This window comes from Xenopus tropicalis, chromosome 4, assembly GCF_000004195.4.
Source record: "Xenopus tropicalis strain Nigerian chromosome 4, UCB_Xtro_10.0, whole genome shotgun sequence".
Taxonomy (NCBI): Eukaryota; Metazoa; Chordata; class Amphibia; order Anura; family Pipidae; genus Xenopus; species Xenopus tropicalis.
This window is the reverse complement of record NC_030680.2, coordinates 80789881-80808194: the sequence shown is the minus strand read 5'-3', so window position 1 is coordinate 80808194 and position 18314 is coordinate 80789881. Positions and strand designations below refer to the sequence as shown.

The 18314-nt window shown below is 38.3% G+C and overlaps 1 protein-coding gene across 1 annotated transcript in view; it reads left to right on the top strand.

Moving 5' to 3' along the window:
- Positions 1-16639, top strand: part of st6galnac3 (ST6 (alpha-N-acetyl-neuraminyl-2,3-beta-galactosyl-1,3)-N-acetylgalactosaminide alpha-2,6-sialyltransferase 3) — a 156412-nt gene extending 139773 nt beyond the window's left edge. The window contains exons 4-5 of the mRNA XM_002936087.5: positions 10173-10280; positions 12552-16639. Of these exons, the coding sequence (XP_002936133.2) occupies positions 10173-10280; positions 12552-12738 (295 nt within the window). The 3' untranslated portion in view covers positions 12739-16639. The remainder of the gene's footprint in view (positions 1-10172; positions 10281-12551) is intronic.
- Positions 16640-18314: the final 1675 nt, after the last annotated feature.

The window sequence follows — 18314 nt, the reverse complement described above, 5'->3', positions numbered from 1 at the left end:
AAATGGCATACAAACTCTTACGGGGCTTAAGTGTGTTGTTGATCTTCAACTCAAATGTCTTGACTCCATCCTTACAACCTATAATCTCAACCAACTTGACTCTGCCAACTTCAGGACATTAACAGTGTGCAGGTTTTGTGGCCCCCTTTACCACTGTAACTGTTTGTGCTGATGCCGTAGCTGATGCTTGTTGGTAGAATATCATACATCATCCAATAACTATCACAAATACTAATATTCAGTATGTTTGCAGATGGTGTCAGAATTTTCTGCTTGAAGTGGTAATAACTAAGGCTGACAGATGTTTTCAGTTTGATATATATATGGAAATATGGGCACATACTGTATCATACTTTTAGCTTTATTTGTATTCAAATAAATTCAACACAGGCAGTTAGTATTTTATGCTGCAATCATGTGACATTGTAGAAAAAAGACTTCTGGTAATATTGTTTGCTTTTACCTACGGAACATGCTGATTTATTGTGACCTCGAGACAGAGGATATCTACATGTTTTATTCATGAGAATCTTATTTCTAATAACTTGGCTGTTTGGAGTAAAGATCGGATTCTTGGCTGTAAATAGACAAACATAAACTGCAGTCTTGCCGCAGTTAGCAATCTGTGGGACTGAGTCTCAGTCTCCAGTACAGAGGTTAAACTGTGGGTATTGTATGTCACATTTCTTATCTTATGATGAGCATAAGCTGACTGGGACAGCTTAAGTCTCATGGTTTACTGTGCTGTCACTTGGAGATTATGGGTTTAAATGTGGTCAGGTTTTACTTCATTTTACCTCTTCTGTACAGCATGTATCAGGCAATCAATGAGCATGGAAACAAGATTTACAAAGTAGAGAAAATACTGTACAGGCTTATGTAAAGGGAATGTAATATAAAGCAAAAGGAACTTTTACAAATGTATTTTGAGTAGAGTTTTCTTTTTCTTTCCATGTCAAATGTTGGATTAAAGGACCAAGCTATCTTTTTTATTACTTAATAGGTCTAAAGGAGCATTAACATGTGAACAAATCATTATAAGTGTACTTTTTGCCCTTTAAATTGGTTTCCTTGTGTTATACAACAGTGTTACTGACTTTCCTTGCATTAGACCACCATTGCTCTCTTCTTTCTAGTTCTAACCTTTTTATCTACTTGCAAGGCCATTCTGTACTGTGATATTTTCCTCAATAAAACCCAACAGGCCCATTTCTATAGCACAAGCACTTGAGAGATGTGAAAAGACTTTCCCTGGAGTCTTTTTAGGCTAGAAGATCCATAATGGGTGTCTTCAGCTAGAGATGGTAGTGAAAAATTTGATGGTCATTGAAAATTGAGAGTTGTGAATTATGATTGCCATTAATTCATATAATTTTAGAATAGAACCAACTGAATGTGTTTTGCTGATATTGTTTAGTTTGCTGAGTAAGAAAAGGGTATGGTAAAAGTGCCTACAACACATATTTCATTATTTTACTATGGTAGAATCTTGTAGAAGAGCGCTGCTTTATGCTGCAGGTCCTTGTATAATACATGTGATGTCACTGGGTGGATGAAAGTTGGTACCAAAAAGGGATAATTGGAAAACACTTAAGGAAATTTTGGAATGCAATAGAAAACACGTGCAGAAGTAGCACTTTCTTACTTTGCTATTAAAGAAAACAACAGCTCAAATTCTGATATGAACATAGAGCAAGCAGATGCTGAAGCCTCTCCGAAGAGCCTGCAGATGAGGAGTTGGCATAAAGGTGCTGTTTGAATCATATCCACATTTCATGATTAATTACACACAAATGAATAATTGTCAGAGGTAGGAGGTTTATTGATGATGTCTTCCTTTAGCGCCAAGTAGATGCTATCAATATATGTGGCATTATACTTCCTAAATATATTACTGAAGACTTTTTTAGACCATGGTGGGATAAATAAACTACAAGCAAAAACGTACTGGATCATAATACTCTAGGAGTCTTTATGTTTTTGTATGTATTGGATAATTATGTATTTACATTAATCTTATGCAGCTCTTTTTTAATTTAAAAATGCTAAATGTAAACATTTTTAGCCCATGGAACCATGCCACACTGGTTTCATCATATCTCAGGTTAGTCACTTCACTGGTAGAATTGTGTGTATCATAGTGACCTGACAGTCAGACAGGCCCCTGCCAAATGGAAGAAGCATTTTGATTTATTCACACTCATTTTCTATCTCAATTCCAGTGATTCTTCTGAATTAGTTCTTTGTTTGTTGTAACACACATAAATAGATATTACATGAGATATTTAGAACAGTAAAGGTGTTGGGCAGGACCAATATATCTAATAAAGGAGTAATACCAGGCAAACAGTATCTTGCTGGTATGTTGCTGGGCACCATTGGATGAGACACATGAGGCTCACCATAGACCCTAATAGGAGTATTATACTAGCAGGTCAGTCCATTTATGATTATAATGCAAGATTTCTTTATTCATTATTTGTCATTGGAGCAGTGCCAGTGTGAAACCCTATAGGCAGAAACCAACATTACATGTTTATTACCGCATATATATATATTTGTGTATATATATATTTATATATTTTATAATAAAATAAAGAAAATTACACCACAACATTGATGAAAAAAACAATACATGCAGAGGTGCAAAGCTGTCCCAATACAAGCTGTCCAGTAACAGGTTAGAGGTCAGTCTAAAAGACAGGCTGGAGTCTGGGCTGGCAGTAGGCAAGTGAAGTCCAGAAATAACCAGTCCATAACAAGAGATCTACAGGGCTCGGGGAAACAATGGGTAAACAGTGTAATAAAGGACTAGTTTAACATGCAGGTCAAGGTTTGAATCAGAAAATTCTGCCTTATTATGGTAAGAAAATGTTTGTGTGTTTTTTTGCACCTAACATTTTGCACTAGTAAATAAGCCCTCTAAGCTGTACTCATAGTTTCATATGAGCACTATGGACTAAGGAATCCAAAGCCAAATATAAAGTAATGCATGAGATATTGCCTGAAATTTATGGTAATCTTCAATTTCTCATTTCAGAAGTTTAGCACTATAGGAATTGTTCCCCTGAGGTATTTACTACAATTTGTATTTTCATCCTATTCATTGAGCCACATACAGAGAAATAAATCATATACTACACTTTGATTATGTAAATTAAAGCTATTTTCCTAAATGTCCTTTCTTAAAACATCATAAATGGTATTGTATTTAGTGATGTAGTTTTCTAGCATGCAATCAGCAAGCAAATAATGTTTAAGGTTTTGTACATAATTTTTTTGTGGTAAATTATTGGAAAATTATCAATTTACATTGCAGTCAAGTTTTTTGCTCCAATTTTATTTAATAGTGATTAACCCATTTAATATTTTTTGAAAAGCAATCTCAACCATGGAAGAAAAATTATGATTGCATTTATTTTCTTTTCCTTTATGCTCACTTGAATTTTAACAAATTATTTTTAATTCACATATTTGGAACTTCCATAAAAGTTGCCTCCTTTGCCTTTCTTTTCTCAATTGCAAGTTAATCCTGTAAAGAGCTCAAAATCCTGTCATATCAATGCCCCCCTATGAAAAAAGAAGGCCAAACCATTTGAGTAAACCGAAAATTAGCTCTAGAATTTATTATCTGTTTTACTGGCTCAGCCTGCAGTTTCAGCCTTGCCTTAGCAGATTCATCTCACTGGTCACAAGCTGCTTTTCACCTCTTGCAGGACTCTGTGAGCGGGATCAGACAGACAGACAGCTCATTAGCATGAAAAACATTATCAAACCATTATCAAACATTGCATAAACAATATCAACAAGCAAAACCCTTGCCACACATGGGCTCTAACTACTACACAGGGCAACTTTGCTCTCCAGTAAAATTTCCCTGCTGGTATTCACAGCTAAAAACAAAAAGTATAACTTCAGAAAGTCATAGTACCTTCACTGAGGCCTTTTTGATTTTGGAAACCAACCTCTCACTGGGCTCCTGCGCTTGCTGGCTGCTAGCAGATCTAACCTGCTAATTATTCCCCAGTGAGAACTACTCTCTCACATACACGCAGAACCGCTGTACATGAGAGAGTAAGAGATTACCTTAGGGGTTATATATCTCCCTTCAAAGTTTTCTACAGTTCACAGCTCATTTTTTTTTATAACTTGGCAGTCCTGCAGGAGTATTCATGACATGTTAAGGTGCTTGACCACTCAGGCTGGCACTTTCCATAATAGGTACTACTTTCTAGGTGTTTTTATAAATTTTAGTGCCCAAAGACACAGTGAGCAAAGTGCAATTTTTAGCACATTCACCATGTTTTTTCCCCACAATGCTACAGTTTTTCCCAGAGTACAAGTGTCATTGAACCAGCAAACGGGTGTTGTGTCTGACACAATTTTGCTGTGCCTGACACTTTTACATTCAGTTTGTCAAAATTGACAGAACTGCGTTTTGCTTTATTTGTTCAGGTTCAGTACTGCCTGGTCAGAAGGTGGGTGTAGCTTCAGGGTTCCCTTGCTTGTAGGAGCAGCCGTGCACAATTTAAAACTGAAGGCAGGAAGAACTGAGTGGCACCGAGTGCAACTACACGGAAGTCCAAAAAGTGTATTCTGATGGAAGTTCCTGTAATGAAAGTTGTTTTAAAGGAGAAAGAAAGGTAAAAACTATGTAAGCTTTATCAGAAAGGTCTATGTAAATACAGCCATAAGCACTAAACATGATGTTCCAGTGTCTGACTTACTCTCTCAGAAACAGCCATAATTCCTGGGACCAGAGTCTGTGCAGTTCTCTCCCCTCTCCTGCCCCCCCCTCCCACCAGAATGGAAGAACTCCCTCCCTCCTCCCTTAGGAATGTGTGATCTCAGCAAGAACTGGAGCAGGAAGAAACTACCTAAAATGGCAGCTGCTATCTTAAGCAAACTGAGAAAGCTTCTAAAGCTGTTTACTCAGGTATGTTAATAGTTTCTGCAGAATAAATATATTGTTCTAGGTGGCACTAATGTGGCAAATCTATTGGCAGTAAAATGCCAAAATGACTTTCCTTCTCCTCTACGCACTACTGGTTGTGTGGAAAAGTTGCCCACTGTGCTTACAGACTCAAGCCCTATTATAAAAAAAAAAAAACTGGCCAGTGAAAAACCTAACTAGAGATTTGGAAAAAAAAATATTAAGATCACTCTCACATTTGCCTGAACCTGAACTTTGACTAATACTAAATAATTTTGGAGTGGGGGGGAACCACAACATGCAAACGCAGACACCTGAAAAGCATACCAGCTCATTGCAGATAGTGGCTAAGCCATAACTGAACTCAGGACCCCAACACTGCAAGGCAGACGCGCTACCCACTGAGCCACCTGCTGACCCACAACAGAGTTAGCCAGAGTGCAAGTACCAGGAGACTGGCTTGCATGCGGGTCCCTAGTCCACTGTACTCATGCAAACCCGATGCATGTGCCACATCACTACCCTCCAGCAGGTGTCAGATCACATCTTTAAGCTTGTGCACTCTTGGATTCCCAACTGATTGCTTGTTGCCCAATAAAAGTTTTGTAGTCCTTATAGTATCATTGCAAGCTGGCTTCAGATTATACATTTTTGCCTAAGCCTTGGTATGCCTGGTTTTGACCACAAATTTTGCTATGTATTCTGGCCCTTTGGCCTGTCCTTGACTACAATTTTGTCTGACCTTTATCTGTACTTTGTTTATCTGGTACCAAATCTGAATTGTGCAACAGAATTGAATTATTACTGAATACATATGTGGTCATAAATGAGTTTGCGTTCCTAACTAAGATAGAAGAACAAAAACGAGCAACAATAATTAAACAAAGGTGATGGTAGCTCCAACATTCCCCATGCATCAGTGGAGCACAATGGCACTTGCTGCAAATATGCACAAGCGTGAGGGATGTATTTATATCCAAGTTTCATAAACTATCAGTATGCCCAACAATTCCATCCATTTTTGCATTGCTGCAATTGCGATTTCATTTGGAAATGAGCCCTCTATTTAGCAGCAACTGTACAACGTGACCACATACTTTTTAATTTCATTGACCCCTTTCCAATACAGGTATTTCACCTCACACCTAGAACAATATATTTATTCTGCAGAAAACATTGCCATACCTGAGGAAAGAGCCCTAGAAGCTTTCTCCGTTTGCTTAAGATTGCAGCTGCCATTTTAAATAGCTTCCTGATTGCTGTCTAGCCATTATAGCTCAGATCACACATTCCTAAGGGAGGGAGGAGGGAGTTCTTAGCATTCTTACGGGAGGGGGGAGCAGGAGAGAGGAGACAACTGCACAGACTCTGGCCATGGGCATTATGGTATTCTCTGAGAGAGGAAGTCAGAAACCCGAATAACACCAGAAATCCTGGGTTTCTTTTAATAGAAGACTTTTCTGTGAGTGCTTATGGCTGTATTTACATAGTTTTTAAAAAGTACTAAATACGCCCATCCTCAAAAACATAGGCTTGATCCCAGTTCTCCTACCATTTCCAGGTTTCTGTCCTCTCCAAAGTAACAAATAATCTAGCAAAATCAAAAGGTCAGTGTTCCATACTCATCCTTTTTATACCTATCCATAGCCTCTGACACAGTCCACCACTCAATACTCTTTGACATCTGCTTTGGGATTTGTGACACTGCTTTCCTGATTTGATTTTCATGATTTTTGACTGTTAATTTAAAGTGGCTTTTTCTGGCTCCACCGAACTTCCCTTCTTTTATCAGTGTTCCTCACCTCATTCCTCAAGTTACTCTGCTGTTTTCACTCTATACCACTTCTCTAGAAAAACTGATTCAGTCATTTCAATTCCATCTTTATTCAATGACATCTAAGTCTAGTAATGGAATTGGGTTTATTATTATAAGCGGTGTCAAGTATTTCTATTATTTTAGGTTCAGGTATTGTAGGTCAGTAACAAGCTCTTCTTCAGAAAAGGAGGTTGTTCCTTACAGCTACAGTAATAAGGCAGGAACACAAAAAATATATCTGACTAATTTCTCATGGGATTGAGTGTTGTGGAAAACAAGTTGGTGCTTGGTTGTGATGGCAAAGAATGCATTCTTTTGGCAAGTAAATAAACTCTACTAATGAGGGGTGGGATAAGGTAAAGAAGTCTACTGACTAGCTCTTGGCAATACAATGTAGCCAGTTCTGGAAGAGAAGTAGATAACTATTTTTGCATCTGATGACCAGCTCTTATACTTCCAACATAGTCATTGTAGCATATATCGTAAAAATGATTTTAACAATTGAAAATGACACCATAATGGTAATGATCCTCTCAGAGAAGCACATAACTTACAAATAATGGCCTGTTTGAAGAGGATTACTATTTAAACATAGAAACGATGCCATTCTTTGAAACAAAATGAGATATTGCCCCTGTGCAGTGCATCTCAATGAGCATATAAAAACTGACAGTAATGGTTATTTTAGCAACTGCTTCAGCTTTCAGATCTTTTTTTTTACCTTTCCTCCTTAGAGGCAGTGGCGTTTATGTCCTCAGACCAAATCTGGCTGTGCATGGGCCATTTTGTTTATATCAGATGAAACATGTATCCGTATATGTAATGTGGTTCTGTGTGTTCTTAGTCAAATGTATCTGTTGCTTTGGGACCACACCACACTAAAAGGGGAGATATGCAGTGATGGTCTTGGAAGGCATGGTAGTCATTTGGCCGGATAGTAAGTGAACACTACTCTTGGAATGCCCTAGGAACCTTTAATATTGAACAGCTACAACTGCGGACATGAATAAATAACTGATTTACTGTTATATAAATATTTTTCAAATATTTAGATTTGTAGTAAATGAACTGCCATCCTATCACCCTATGTGCCATTTAAAATAGTTGTTTTTCGTTTTAACTCTTGAGGGGATGGGTGCTTTCCGTCCTTCCCTCTCTTCCCTTTGTGCAGTCAGGTGAGACCTTGTATGTGAAATAGCAGGCTGGGCATTGTTAGGCTGCTGTTTTTAGTTGCAACATACCTAAGTAAAATGCTATGATCTAGATCAGTGCTGTCCAACTGGCAGCCTGCGACCCCCCTCTGTGTGGCCCCCCCACCTGTCTGGCTGCTTTGATGGCTTAACTTTGTGTAAACTTTAAATGGTATCAGTACTGACCTTAACTGGCCCCCTGCATGGTTCTCACCTCAAATTCAGGCTGTAATCCCCCTGTATTGTTTAAAAATGTAATCCCCTGTACTGTTCACCCTTTTTAATCTCTGCATTGTTCACACCTCACGCTCAGGCTGTAATCACCCACTTTGTTCACACCTCAGACATTGTATGTACTGCCTGGCCTATGCTGCCTGTGTGTAGGCAGCATAGGGTAGGCAGAGTATGGCACATAGGCAGCATAGGGCAGGGAGGGTATGGCACACACAGGCAGCATAGGGAAGGGAGTGTATGGCACACACAGGCAGGGTAGGGCAGGCAGAGTATGGCATATCGTTGTAGGTGTGGTTTGAAGTGGGTGTGGTTTAAAGGGGGAGTGGTCAAAACTGACTTCCATTAGCAGCCAACATGTATGTAAGAGAAATGCCGGCCCTCGGCACTGCAGAAGTTGGACAGCACTGATCTAGATGAAAGTAGAAAGTGACCAAACAACTATGCACCTTTAGAGTGTTTAAAACAAGCTATTCTTTAAAGCTGCATTAAGGAAAATTGTGGAAATAAGCCTAGTACATATAACTGGATTTGGTGCATCCCTAGTTTTCAGCTTTCCTAAAGGCAGGAGTGGCACTATTTATAGATAAAAAAACCTGCTCATTCTATTGCTTGGGCACTCTTATTCTCAAGGCCAGGCCAACAAAGCAAGTTTGAGAACAGAATTCATCCAGGAAATCTGCCAACATGAGTGAATTTAGCTAAAAATGTTTTGCTGGTTTGTTAGTCTTTAAATGTTAATTTTACTGGCCAGTAATTAATTCAGTATTTCAGTGTGTAAATAGGTATGTGTATGATTTGTGTGTATATATATATATATATATATATATATATATGCGGTATATATGTGTTAAAAGTGGAAACTGCAACAGTATTAGCTTTGGTTAACAAACAGAGGCTACTTTGTTTGAAGCATGTGCCTCAGCTGTGCTGGATGTAGGTTTTAAATGGGGCTGAAACAACTGCTTATAGAAAGCTATGTTTGCCACAAGTATATATAAAAGTGTGTGCATAAAACTACTTTGTTTCTATACAGAACATTGCAATTGCTTGTATAAAGTAAAGTTTAATAAAGCACTTACCTGGAGCTCTCAGAGAAGCCACTTCCTAAAGGGGTGGGCAGCCTCTCTGAATGAATATTTATAGAGTAGATGCTGACCACCGGGGGCAGCATAGAGCAGTTTGGAGGCTATAAAAGTTGCAGACTGATCTCTTTTGAGAGTCTGCCTCAATCCTTTGTAAAAGGCAGTTATAGTTACTGTTGATCCCCTGCTGGTAAAAGTTTGTATTGCACCATTAGAAAAACATTAGAAAAACAGTTTTTTCTGCATTTGGTAAAAATAAAAAAAAAAAGCGCAATATTTCCACTGAAGATCTGTCTGGCTACTGAACACGCATGCGCCCAGTGACAATGAGAAATAACTTCTCTCGAACACCCTTATAAACTTAAAGCTGGATCATGACTCACACGTGACAGACTGCTCTGCTGAATGCTAGTTTGTTTAGTTATACTGTATGTTCAAAGCAAGTCAAGTGATTGTTGTTACCTCACATGGCAGCTGCATCTTATTTAGAGTCCTAGGCTTGAGACACTAACTGAGGCAACCACTTCCATGGAGTGAGCACTGTGTAAAATTTATGAAACACAAGGTTCAGCAAACAGCTTCCGTTACAATCGATAGAAGAGTGATGAGTATCTTCTGCCTCTGCCCAGAAATGGCTGTTCCAGTTAGAGAGGAAATTCAGTGTCCCCCTACAATTATAGCAGCAGTGTGCTTCTATAACTGCTTCACTCTGTCAATCTAACTTTAGGGATAAAAAATTAGAGATCAGTATAACAGTTTAATTCATTTACTGTATATTCATTTTTCCAAAAAAATGACTTGCTATTTTAGTCATGTTGCCAGGATCATCAGTTAACACTAAAACTGGCAGATTTAATGCTGGTGTAATGAACTCTCATAAATTGCCATGTTCTTACCAAGAATTATTTATGTTACAGAGTCCAATCTGGCTCCTATCTCAGCACTGGCTGGTTCACTCTAATTCTTGCAATGGATGCCTGCTACGGAATTCATGTGTATGGAATGATAAATGACACTTATTGCAAGTAAGTTTTCATGAAATAATTTCTAGAAAACTAAAAAGTGTTGTCAGCATTTTGCAATACATTTTTTGGTGTTAATCCAAATAATTAGTTTAATATAAAGGTTTTAAAGAATTACAGTTCACATAGTTTTAAAGCCCTGTAGTAGCTTTGCCTAAACACCTGTAAAAAAAAGCTTCCTGTAGCATTTTCTTGGTTACCTCTAGACCTCTACCATAGGACACAGTAACAATACCCTATGCAGTAAATAAGCTCTAGATTATATGTGTAAATATTTTTGAATGTTATCTTGCAGACATAAAATTGAGGATGAATTGTATAGTATTCTGTAATCCAGGTAAGAGCTGCTGGCAGTTTTGGACTGGCCCACTGGGTTTACAGTTGGGGGATGTAAAAGAAATGTGGTGATGTTATCAGCTTAGGTGTGTTAGGAGGCAAGGTTGTTAGCAGTCAGTGGCAATGGGTAGGTCCCTTGAGCTCAGGTCCCCAGTTCGACACTGGCTACAGGATGCTTACTTAATAAGAGTAGTACCCAGCAACATGAGGAGTCATAAATGGGGCACAAGTGCAAGGGCACTATTGGACAGAAGATTGTGCCTCCTCCCACTGCTTCCTCTTGAATCGAGCTTAATTCAAAGTGCATTCTGCAGGTCTCTGCACTCTGCTTTGCAGTAAGACTTGGCTGCCTTGCCTCTATGGCACATCTGTGCTCTGAATGACACACGTGTTAAGGGAAGAGAAAGGGGCATTAGGGGGATTCCTATGTACCCCTCGCCCCTCATGAATACAGCTGTAAAACATAGGCAACAATACATTTAAAGGACAAGGAAAGGCAAAGTCACTTGGGGGTGCCAAAATGTTAGGCACCCCCAAGTGACTTTAATCGCTTACCTTGTACCCCGGGCTGGTGCCCCTGTTAGGAGAAAACAGCACCAGCCCGGGGTACCTGGAGCGATGCGCTTCCTCCTTCCTGCTACTTAGATTGTAAGCTCTACGGGGCAGGGACCTCCTTCCTACTGTGTCTCATACCACATGGCACTTATATATATACATATATATATTTATTATATCACTTGTCCTCCCTGTGTGTAATTTTGTATTCTGTAAGACTGTACAGCGCTGCGTACCCTTGTGGCGCTTTATAAATAAAGTTATACATACATACATACATACATACATTAAGCTGCGACTATGCGGTGGGCGCATGCGCAGTGGAGTGAAAAGCCGACATCTCTGTTAAAGTTCGGCTTTTCACCCTACTGCGCATGCACACGCTCGCGAAGAAGGAAGCGCTGCAGAGACCCCGGGCTGGGGCTGTTCTATCCCAACAGGGGCACCAGCCCGGGGTAAAATGTAGGCGATTAAAGTCACTTGGGGTGCCTAACATTTTGGCACCCCCAAGTGACTTTGCCTTTCCATGTCTTTAAGGGGGTGATTGCAGGCTTCTGTGCTCCAAAAGGAACAGTTTTTGTACTTTGCACACTGCCTTCCCATAAAGAGCACCTGTTACCTAAAAATATTTTTTTGATGGGGATGCAGCAGTATATTCACAGTGATTTAACATCAATGAAAATGAATGGAACAATGTGATTTTAGTTGGACCACTTTTATTTCACGACTTGCTCAAGATTATTTCATTTACATTTTTCTCAAATATGCTAGCTTCCTAGCATCCAATCATGCCAAATGTAAATGAAAAATATGCCGTTTTAAGATAATCCTTTATTTGAATTGTAAAAGGATATTTTTGTTTTCAAAATGTGGTGCACTGACAAATTGTGCATGTGAAAAAAATGGCAATTTTACAAGTATGTTAAATGTCAAATGAAGCTCAAAAGAAAAGTTTTGCACTGAAAATGTACAATTATTTAGGTTAAAAATTCATAGTATTTTTATCAGCACTATATTGATATTTGCTAGGGCTAAATGTAAAAAGGTTGAGAACATGTAGTTGTGATGGAAGGGGGCACATGAAAAGATATAGATGTATATCTACATACCTTTCATACTGTGCCTCATGCACCAAAGTAGGCACAACAGCCAGGTTGGCACATTGTTTGTGCAAGTACATTGTGTATGCCTATTAAATGGGTATTATACTGCACCTTATCTTGTACTTGGTACTGCCATTAGCAATTGCAAATGAGCTTTATGGCATTATTACAACAAATGTTGTCAACAACTGTTGCAATACAGCTTGTGAAATGTTTGTATTGTGTATGTATAAAGTAAGTCATATTCTAAACAATATTTTCACATTTTTTCTCCTTCTAGGACCGATGGCTTTAGAAAAGTCCCTTACCATTATTATGAGCCAGGAAGGTACGAGTGTGATGAATATTTCCTGCATGAAAATGCACCATATGGAGGTCACAGGTTTATCACTGAAAAACGAGTATTTGCTAAGTGGGCAAAGCAACGCAATATAACCTTCACGCATCCCGAGTGGACTCTGTCTTGATTGTGCTTGCACCAGTGCTTTCATGTCAGAAAAAGGAATGGCAATTAAACATAAGGGGCCTGGGAAGAAAATCAAATCTACTGTAAAACAAAAATATATTACAACAAGAATCTTTCTTACCACATGCTGTGTGTACATTGCACTTTCGTTTTTTAAGGAACATTATTTTGATGAAAAAGACGAATGGACCAAGTTACACATAAGAGTAATACATGAGATCAGTGATTGTTTTAGGTACAATTATGTATGTCTCTTTCTGACCTACAAGACTGTGGTTAGATTAATTTCCTGTATGCCTGCTAATAACTGAAGGAAATGTTATGCACTGTATAAAGTAATTACTGGTGCAAAGTTTACCCCAAGTCTAATAACCTACACCAGCCAATCAGTCTTATGGACTTGTGCTTTTTTGCATTTTGTTTTTGATCACAAAAAGCTGTTATTTGCTATTTCTTGAGTTAAATAGGGCACACAGAGAAGCTAAAGCTTCATTGTGTTTGGGTCTTGCAGTTTAGATAATTAATATGTAATATGTATCGCTAAGGGAAAAAACAACTGCAATGGGACCAAAATGGCGATGCGCGACAAAAAAAAACCCATTAGTGATCCCTTTGCATTTCTTGTGCCAGAAAGTTTGTGACTGAGAATTTTTTAATTTGCGAATGTAACAAAACTAGAAAAAGTAGCGCTCACACATCTTCAAAAAGGTGTTAAACATTTACAATTTAATATATGTTTTGTGAACAGTGCTAAATATAATAGCTGGAATTTTGGTAATCTAACGGGGTATTGTTATTTTACACAGCACAAGCGCTGTGTAAAATTACAATCCCCCGTTAGATTACCAATATTCCAGCTATTTTCATTGTTATAATACCCAATATGTCCTCTTTAAGTCAGAATTGGCAGTAAGTAACAAGCAAAAAATTGGGCGATTAACTGGGTAATGTAATAAAAGTCATGAACAAATACAGAAAAAATGTGCAATGCGAACAATTTTTCTTTGTAGCTTGTGCCTCTGCACATTTAAGGCCATTTATCAATGCTCCAGTGGTGGAGTATTGTCGAGTGAGGTGCAGAGTACAGTGCTAAATAACATGCAAGCAGGCAGCACTGTATTCATTTGAAAAGTGAAGGCCCTTGCATTCCCACATGCTCCCACAGGCACTCATTTCATGGAAGGTCATGCCTGTTTGCCTGTTTTTAGCACTTTGCACATTTCACTCTTACCCAACATTTGTAAATGATCCCTAGATCAAAAATATATTTTGAAATAATGAGCTTTGTGCAGTCAGGGTCGGACTGGGCCTGCGCAACATGGGAAAAAAATCCGGTGGCCCCCACCCACCCAGACCCGATCCCTGCTGGCACCCCCCCACTGACCTCCCTACTCCGAATTTGCCTAGTTAAGTATGAGATATGCACACTCAGGGGGAGGGGCAGGTGTGTGGGCAGCGGGGGCTCTTGAGGAGTGTGGGGGCCCTGGGGTGGCAGCCCTAGTGGGCCCTATGTGCAGTTAAAATTTGCTATTTAATACAGTTTGAAATGTGTTTTTAGATCTGTGACGTTTTCAGCAGTTCATGACATTTATTACACCCCCAGTAGTGTATTTCATATTATTGTCTCTTTCTTCTTCTATAAAATTCATCTTTTGCTTTAAAAAAAAAAAAAAAAAATCTGAACCACAAGCAATGCTATGTAATAAAGCTCTTCCGATCAACAACTGATTTTCAACCTGTGGCCACTTTACATATAAATCAGATCTTCATACTGTCTGCTGAGTGCAATAAATTCATTAGATGCACAATAATATTATCCTGAATGTGAAGCTCATGCCAGACTGCGGCACTGTAAGAACAAAACTCTGTAACTCATTACTGTGAGAAATACGCCTTGAATGTCAGCACTGCTAAGCCGAGTGCAGTGGAGGAATACTTGACAAAATATGCTTTAAAGCTGTAGATTCCCTTCTGCCTAGACTTCAGACCAAGGTTGTTTATATGTTGTTTTTTTTATAAAGCATGGAAAAATCTAAACAATATTTTTATATTTATATATATTTTTATGCCAGTGGTTATTATAATGAGCATTTTATACATACCGGTATGTACTTCATATACAGAATACCTCTCTATATAGCTAGTATGTAATGTTGTGGGATTATATGTATTTGTGTCTTAAATATGTAAACTATTGTTACAGGGCTGTACTTTATACTGTATGTTTTATGCCAAATCATTTTTTAGGTTTATGCATCAATGAAATGTTATTCTCAAATCACTTTCCCTGTGTATGTATGCCATGTAGGACTTATAACAAGTAATGGTATAGTAGGGTGTGATACTGTAGGTTTGCCCCCTCCCTCACAACTTAAAGCCAGATAAATACATTATATATATATATATGTGTTTGATGGTGTAAAGGTACTTTGGATAGATTTTATTCAGGCTTTATCTGACTCATAGGATCTTGCCATGCAGCAGTATAAGATTTTGAGGGATTCTACTAAATCTGATGCTCCATGCTATAAAATCTGATTATTTAAAATCAGGAGGTTTCTGGTTTTTATGCTTTTATATCCAACAGTCGTTGTATTTCATAGAGAAACAAATGTCTGTCAGACTTCATATTGTTGGATGAAAACACAGCATGAAGCGTTCCCTTCTCAAAGTCACATTTTGTCGCTTGGCAAATCTTTATTGAAAACTACAGATCCAGTTTAATATCAGTGAAATGATTTTTAGCTGTGTGCAACTACATGTGACTTGACTGATTCGAATTGTCCATTAGACCACAACCAACAGAATCTCCCAAGTACTTCTAATCTTATAGATTGTTTCACCTCAACTGACTGAAACATGATGTTTGCCATTTCTGTAAGATAGTTTGAACACAAAGGATTGCAGATTGCTAAAAGTTACTAGTGTAATACATTACTAGGTGATGTGCCACTTTATAGCAGTATTAAACAAAGGTATCTTTTCTCACAGAGCTGCAAAAGAATAACGTTTTACAGAGAAGACAAAAGGCTTTATCCACAGAATGCAGAACTATGTGGGCAGGACATAGAGCATACCCTAGAAATTTCAGACCCATCATGTGAAAATGAAAGAGCTGAACAACTTAATTTAAAACCTAAGAATGTAGCTCCATAAAGAGGCATGTTTCATACAAAATGATAATTGCTGAAAAACAACAGCTTAGAAAGCCTTTATTCACAATGCTAATAAATTGTATTGCATGGTCTACAATACCTTCAAAAGCATTACATAGTACATTCTGCCCCTAGTCAATGGCAGGGGGTGTCCATAGTGCAGCTTTCTATTTGCTGTCAGGGGCATCACTGGCATGAAATGAGTTACGAAGCATGCCAAGGACCTGAGATTCTGTTTTTTAAAAAGTGCTATGTGCCCCACACTCATTGCTCTTAATCAGGGGGGAGCAAGAGGGCATCATCGGCTAGGCACTATAACCTCCAGTGTGGACAGAAGCTTGGTATAGGAATAGAATTTCATAAGGCTGTTGTATCTTAGGGGATTGTACAGGAAAGATGCTTCTTCATGCACACACAAAACGTCCATTCCTTCACATTAATCTTATTAATTTAATATTATTTAGGAACAGAATAATCTATTTTTTTCATGACAATCCATGTTCTTACACTATCATACACATATATAAGCAGAATATGTTTACTTGAAATAAAATTGTTTTGTTTTTTGATATGTGAAACTTGTATGCTTTTTAAAATTGTATGTGTTGGGTATGTGTTAAGTATATGATATGTGTTGGGTATATAAACATTTAGAATGTGAGAGTGGGGTGACATGTTGCTACGTAAAATACAGCAATGTTTCTAGGCAAAGTCGGAACACAAATAAAATTTCCTGTTCTACTCTCATTGACCTGTTAAATGCTGCCTTACTAACAGCTGCTGCCTGTTACTGCCAGGGTCTGGTCAAATGAAATGGGTGCTCCGGGCAACCTGTGTACATCCTGTCGAGCAGGCGGAAGGGGTGAGAGAATGAAGGGGATCACTGAAAGTGTCAGCATTTTAGATCCTCCAGGGCCAACTAGGGGTAAGCAGAAGAGGTACATGCCCAGTGCCCCCAACATTGTGCCCTAGGCACGTGCCTCTTCTGCCTACCCCTAGTTCCAGCCCTGGTTACTGCCAACTCATGCATGTCTAGACCAGGCTCCTGCATTATTTTTTTCATAAGCCTTAATCTAGTAATCATGTTATATACCAGCTACTGAAGTTTATTTTCTAATGACTTATTCAGTTCTACAGAATTAATGACATTATTCCAATGAAAACATCCATAACATAAAATAGAGTTGTTTCTTTTCTAAACATAGGGAGAAAAGGCACTGACATTTATGATTTTCTTATGGCATCTGCTGCAGCTAAATCAGTGAGAGCAAAGCACTCGAGACACACATTGCTGCTTCCATTATACTGAATGGCTCACTAAAACAACATGATGTCATCTAATGGCCCTGAGTCTGTGTGGACAGTTAGACAGAACAAATAATATCAATAGGTGTTTCATGCAAAGCTTAATGTGATACTGCCAGGAGGGGGAACCAAATTCAAGTCATTTTCATCAAAATATACTATTATTGGGTTTTACATTAATTCAAATATTTACTGCATTTTTATTATTTATGGTCTGGGATTTCAAAAGTATTTTAAAAGTGTTAATATCTTAGGTTGGGACAATCCAAGAAAGATGTCTCCACAAACTAAAAACAATAACATTTATCAAAACTGTCAAGTTGTCAGCAATCTTGCAGGCATGGTCCAGTCACAAGGCTGCACTCTTGTATGTATGTATGTATGTATGTAAATCTTTATTTATAAAGCGCTACTTATGTACGCAAGATTGCATTTGTTCATGTCAAGATTATTGTGAGTGTGCTTTTGGCGCTGAAGCAGGATTGCATTTATGTGGACATGTTGACACATATTTGGGCCGTATTAACACATGTGCAGTGCATTTAAATAGATGCCAAGTCCTGTGTTTCACTGCAAAGTGATCTGTTCCTTCTGGTCAACACTCTAAGCCCTGTTCCTGTCTGACTTAATCTTTGTGACTCCTGGGCCCTGATCCCTGTTCTGTCATTGGACTTCGACAGAGTGCTGCCAGCAGAAACCATTCTAAAAACTACCCATTTTCTTTTATTATTAAGTGACTTATTATCCAATATTTAGAATATCTCTAAGAATATAACTAATTGCAAGAATCAGAATATTCTCTAAAATATATCTAATCCCAATTTTGAAGGACTTACTTATAAATACGTTTTTTAATTACATCAGGGAAAGATGTTTGTGCCTGAATACTTGGGACTAGAAGTCTTAGAATTCCCCCATGATCATTCATAAGCTGATCACTAATATTTAAAAGACTTTTTAAGCTGAATTTTTTTGGGCCAACCTGCACACTGTCACTAGTAATGTGCTAATTTTTTTTCGGCAGACATGGATTTGCAGCAAAATTCCGCATTTTGCCATTGGTGTATTTTGCCATAAAACTGCAGCAAAAATTTGCCACAAAAAATGTCACCGTGAC